Source organism: Vulpes lagopus, chromosome 3, assembly GCF_018345385.1.
Source record: "Vulpes lagopus strain Blue_001 chromosome 3, ASM1834538v1, whole genome shotgun sequence".
NCBI classification, from domain to species: Eukaryota; Metazoa; Chordata; class Mammalia; order Carnivora; family Canidae; genus Vulpes; species Vulpes lagopus.
The window spans coordinates 21,706,823-21,712,822 of NC_054826.1; the positions used below are offsets into that span (position 1 = coordinate 21,706,823).

At 50.6% G+C, this 6,000-nt stretch overlaps 1 protein-coding gene across 5 annotated transcripts in view; it reads left to right on the forward strand.

Annotated features, from left to right (window-relative positions):
• NIM1K (NIM1 serine/threonine protein kinase) overlaps positions 1-5,665 on the forward strand; it is a 63,193-nt gene extending 57,528 nt beyond the window's left edge. For all 5 annotated transcript variants that reach the window (XM_041746833.1, XM_041746832.1, XM_041746835.1 and 2 more), the window contains exons 3-4: positions 2,561-2,829; positions 4,891-5,665. In XM_041746833.1, coding sequence (XP_041602767.1) covers positions 2,561-2,829; positions 4,891-5,640 — 1,019 coding nt within the window. In that variant the 3' untranslated portion in view covers positions 5,641-5,665. The remainder of the gene's footprint in view (positions 1-2,560; positions 2,830-4,890) is intronic.
• Positions 5,666-6,000: the final 335 nt, after the last annotated feature.

Consider the following 6,000-nt stretch of genomic DNA (forward strand, 5'->3'; position numbering starts at 1 on the left):
GGTCGGGAGGAGTGAGACCCCAGGGTCCCCAGGGCACAGGGTTTAAGGAAGCTCGTCCCCTCGCAGCCCTTCTCCTGCCTTTCTTGGGTCCAGGCCCTGGGAGGGCAGCCTTGCCAGGAACCACCCAAAGAGAAGAAAAATGAAATAAGACGAGGACTATGCTCCAGGGAGGTCTGTGCTCCAGGGAGGTTTGTAACAGCAGCCTGACCGCACCACGACCTGGTCATCGGGGGCCTGCAATGTGGGCAACAGTGAATGGCAGAGGGGACATGCGTCCTCACGGAACCTCCCAGAACCTCCCAGAAGTCTGGGTTGGCTCGGGTGGGGGAACAGCAACTGGCCCTCCCGCAGGCAGTCTGCCCAATTAAGGGATGGAGCTCTTTATTCTCACCCTTAAAAGAGCAGCTCACCTAGCAGGCTGCCCAGACCCGAAGTTTCTATTTCTGGTAAGCAGGTGGAGTGAATCTGCAGCCTGAAGCCTGCCGGGTAACGGACACAGGACCCGGGAGGCCAAATGCATCCGGGCTTGGCGGTGGTGACCCTGTCCCTGGGGCTCGCTGCCTGCAGAGGTCACACAAACCCCAAGGATTCCGCTCCCTTATGGCTCGGCTCCTCCTTCCCTAGTATCGCCTCCACCAGAGCAAGAGTGGTCACATCGGAGGCCAGTGGACCCTGCCCCTTTCCATTCCAGAAGCCCTAATGGGCCTACTTTATATACCGACAACGCTCTACTTGCAAGCAGCCCTATCTGTTTTCGTGCCCACACCCACAGTGCTAAAATTCTTCAAGGCAGTTGTTTGCAAGTGGGTCAAAGGGGCCCTGCAACCCTGGTTTCCCATTTACTGGCCTGGAAATTTCTTTTCTTACCTAATCGAAAGTCTGGTCCCAATTCGAGCCAAAAACTGAATTGTTTTACTTTGGAGTAGATTCATCATTTTCAGACATTAACCATTTTTATTACACAATTGGCTGTCAATTCTGTAAATTAATTGCAGGAAAATTAGAGAATACAGATAAGTAAAAATAACTTTTTTAAACCACCCATAATCTCCTTATTAATAAAATCACTATTCTAAATATTTTGGTGCAAAATTTGCCAGATTTTTTGTATGCAAATGCATATTTGTATTTTTCTCTCACTTGCTCTACATTGAACATCTCTTCATTTCAAGAAATAAAGACGCGCACCATTATTTTGATAGCTGTATGGTGTAGTGTCATAGAGATAGAGGAACCACACTGGTTAAACCCATCTCTCTTGTTGGATGCTGTTCCCAATAGCACAGAAATCTACATGTGTCAGATTATTTCTTTAAGATTAATTGCCAGGGGCACCTGGGTGGCTCAGTGGGTTGAGCATCTGCCTTTGGTTCAGATCTTGATCCGGGGGTCCTGGGATCAAGTCCCACATCGGGCTCCCTGCGGGGAGCTTGCTTCTCCCTCTGCCTGTGTCTCTGCCTCTCTGTGTGTTTCTCATGAATAAATAACTAAAATCTTTAAAAAAAAAAGTAAATAAAAAAGATTAATTGCCAAAGGTGAGGGGCGCCTGGGTGGCTCAGTCAGTTAGGCATCTGCCTTCAGCTCAGACCCTGGGATCACGTCCCACACTGGGCTCCCTTCTCAGCCGGAGTCTGCTTCTCCGCTTGCCTGTCCTCTGGCTTGTGTTCTCTCTCGCTCTCTCAAATAAATAAATAAAATGTTTTTTAAAATGATAATTGCCAAAGGTGAAATGGCTGGGCCAAAACATGCAGCTATTTTTAGGGCTGTCAATACATAATCGCAAACTACAGTCCAGAACAATCTGTACCAGAGAACCCTCACTCCCGGTGAGCATCACACGGCCTGGTCAGTCTGCTGGTGACTGCCCCCGCCCTCTCCTGTCCCCCAAGTGCCACTGTGGCTTGTACTGTTGCATCATGTGCCTGGCACTGACAGAGTCAGACAAAATGTGGCCACATGGGAAGGGGCAGGAGGGGCAACAGACAAGGAGTCAACATTTATGGGCCAGTGTGCTGAGACCACAGTACAGAGAATACACAGAACCCTAATGTCCTAGAGCAGGGAAGCAGGGACGAGCCAAGCAGAGGAAATGATCCAGGGGGAGGAAACGTCCCAGGCTTGGGTGTTTAGTCTCTTTTCAGGGAACAACAAACAGTTGTGTAACGGATTAAAGCCATGCATGGGGTGTTGGGAACTGTGGGCCAGGGGTTATGAGGCAGAAGAGGTGAGTTAGGTCTGATCGGGAAGGGTTTTCTGGGCTAAGCAAAGAAGCTTTAACTTGATCCAGAAAACTGGGTAAAGATCATCAAACTGAATCTTCCTTGGAAGGTAGGAGTGGGCACCAAAGTCTGTGCCTGGAAGACTCACACTGATCCAAGGGATGAGCACTGACAGCCACTCAAGAACGGCTGTCATCACCACTGACGAGCTCTGTGAGCTTGGGAACAGCCATTTACCCTCTGTGTCTAGTGAAATAAAGGGGCCACTTTGGGTCCCTCGCAGTTCTAAGCTTCTGTGCTCCTATGAACACTGGCATATCTTTTGGCTTTTTCCCCCCCAGAAAAGGTGGCCATTAAGATCCTGGACAAGACCAAGTTAGACCAGAAAACCCAAAGGCTACTATCCCGCGAAATTTCCAGCATGGAAAAATTGCACCATCCCAACATCATCCGTCTGTACGAAGTCGTGGAGACCCTGTCCAAGCTCCACTTGGTGATGGAGTATGCAGGGGGCGGGGAGCTCTTCGGGAAAATTAGCACCGAAGGGAAGCTCTCAGAACCAGAAAGCAAGCTCATCTTCTCCCAGATTGTGTCTGCCGTGAAGCACATGGTGAGTGGGGGTGAGGAATAGAGTTTTGCTCCCACATCACCCACGGTGGGAGCATGGGCCTGGTTCACCCCTGTCCGAGCATCCCAGAGGCCTTTCGTCCTGCAGGGGCTGATGGGAGTCCCTTCTGGGAGAATCCAGAGTCTGAATTTGATCACACTCATAGCCTCTAAAGCAGTGCCCAGGGGTCTCCAGTGACATAGCGGCCCCCTGGCTTCTGGGGAAGTTGGCAGAGCTGCTCCCATAGCAGGAGCACCCTCACCAGTCCCCGGCTCTGGCCTTTCTCCGCACCCAACCTCCACACAGGAGAGCTGGCTCCTCGCAGCTTCTTGGCCCTGGCTACCTACCTGTGTGTGTAGGAAGCTCTCTCCCCTCTTACTATGTCTCATTCCAAATCCTTTCCACACTTCACGACTCCACTCAGTCCTGTCTGTCTCTGGAACTTTCTTCAATCTCACATCAGCTCACACAGATCTTTCTCGCCATCGGTAGATCCCCCCAGCTCTAGCTGCCTCGGTGCTCAGCAGATTAACACTTGCTTATGTCATTCTTCCTTTAGTTCTCTGATTATTTCATTATGTAAATCTGGACTCCTAAAGCACCCCCCACCCCAGTTCCTTCAAGAACTGGTTTTCCTGTGCCTTCTCCGCCATTGGCCATATTGCCACGAACACAGAGGGGCTGGACACATGGGCCTGGCCACCACCCTTATGGCTCCGCTAGTCTACAAGTCTGGGCTGTCCTTTTTACCCAGTACAGTCTCAGTCCAGTTGGTAGAAAAGAGACACTTGCCTGGGGGTCTTTATGAGCTGAGAGGCTATTTCTGGTTCATTCTCTGACTGAATGGACAAGGGGGCAAGGCTGGGGTCAGTGGCTTCCCAGACAAATTACTAGCAGGGAAGTTAGTGACCTGGGGACCCAAGACAGGCATCAGGAGAGAGAAGGGGAGGGGGAGAAAGTGAGCAAGAGAGAAGAGCACGACTGTAACGGCAGTGGGTGTTTCAGACGTGTGGTGCCAAGCGTTGCCATTTAAGTGGCCCTATGCTGCCGCGAACTTTCCCAGGGCCAGGGAGTAAGCGACACCCACACTGAGCAAAGAGATGGGAAGAGTCTTCCTCATCCTCTGTAGGAAAAAAATCGGGTGGGAGAGCAGAAGAGAACCCAGGCTGAGTCTCCGCAGGCCTCTGCCCGGGCATTCCTCCCGGCTCTCTGGTCGCTGAGAAGGGGGCTGGTGAATCACGGATGTAGACCCGGATTCCCGAGCGTGCTTACTGTGCGCAGGGCCTTGCTGGGCCCTGCAGATACAGCATCGAACACCGTTCTCACGGCAGTCTCGTAGATGGCTCTCGATCTCTCATTTTACCAAGAAAGAAAACACATTGCACAACTGGTATCGTTGAACCTAGAATTAACCAAGCCGTCAGGCTCCTAAGCCTGGATTCTTACCCCAAGAAGCCCAGCAAAGTAACACTAAACCATCTCTTGGGACTAAGGAGGTTAGGGGTCCCAAGATGGTCTGTCTGGATCCACCCCGATCGTGAGAGTTGGGATGGGACATGCTCTAGAACCTTACCAAATATAGCCTCCTAACTTCTACTGAATTCTGCAAAGATAAAGGAGCACCCCCCAACACACACACACGCACACGCACACAAAGGAGCATGGTTGAAAAGTTGAGGGAGGCCTTTAAACCTTGGGGATGGTCCTTGCCAAGAGATTGCTCAGCCAGAAAAACCCATATATGGCCTCAAACATGAAGGTTACTGTTTGAGAACATTCAGTTTCGAAAGATCCAAGTCTCATGTGGGTGGGACAAACTCCAGCTGTTGCCCCACAGAAGAACAGAACCTTTGGTCTCTTTGGGAGGGTGTGGCTGTTATGTGTGCTAAGGGTTTGAGGACAGGGCAGCTCTGGAGGCCTGCAGATGTGACTTAGGTTGACATCCATTGAACTCCTGCTACCACCCCATCATCACCTCCCTGTTTCAGAGCAACCCACGCATTTGTCTTTCCGTTAGTGTCATACCTTGAAAGTGATGACTTTTCCCTACGTCTCCTCCCGCAGCACGAGAACCAAATTATTCACAGAGACCTGAAGGCAGAAAATGTATTTTATACCAGTAATACTTGCGTGAAGGTGGGTGATTTTGGATTCAGCACAGTAAGCAAAAAAGGCGAAATGCTCAACACTTTCTGTGGGTCGCCTCCCTACGCTGCGCCGGAGCTTTTCCGAGACGAGCATTACGTCGGCGTTTACGTGGACATCTGGGCCTTGGGGGTGCTTCTGTACTTCATGGTGACTGGCACCATGCCCTTTCGGGCAGAGACCGTGGCCAAGCTGAAGAGGAGCATCCTGGAGGGCACGTTCAGCGTCCCTCCACATGTGTCGGGGCCCTGCCTCCGCCTCATCCGGGGCGTCCTCCAGCCGGTACCCACCGACCGGCACGGCATCGACTCCATCATGAGCAACGAGTGGATGCAAGGGGTGCCGTACCCCACCCCTTTGGAGCCTTTCCAGCTGGATCCCAAACATTTGTCCGAAACCAGCACCCTCAAAGACGAAGAAAATGAGGTCAAGAGCACTTTGGAACACTTGGGTATCACAGAAGCGCACATCCGGAACAACCAGGCCAGGGATGCCCGGAGCTCCATCACAGGAGTCTATCGGATCATTTTACATCGAGTCCAAAGGAGAAAGGCTTTGGAAAGTGTCCCGATAATGATACTCCCGGACCCTAAGGAAAGGGACCTAAAGAAAGGGTCCCGGGTCTACAGAGGCCTAAGACAGACGTCTAAATTCTGTTCAATTTTATAAATTGCATTAAACTGCTGGTACTTCACCAAGAGCATTGTTGCTGCTTTTAATTTTTTTTTTTTCATGGACAACTTGGGTGGAGACACTTTTGTAATTTTTAAATAAATTATAAACTGAAGATATGCATTTCCCCCCAAAAAAAATTTGTCTAGATTTGCTGTCTTATTCACCAACTCTAGCGTTCATTCATTTATTTAATCAAGGACTATTTATCCAGCACCTGCCGTGGGCCAGGAAGTGTTCAAGGTGCCAAGGAAAGAGCAAAGCATGAGAGAGGCCGGACCCTTGCGCTCCTGTGCAGGGGATTCTAGGGCTGGACGAAGGCACTGGTGAAAAAAAACGTTTTTTAAGGAAAACCAT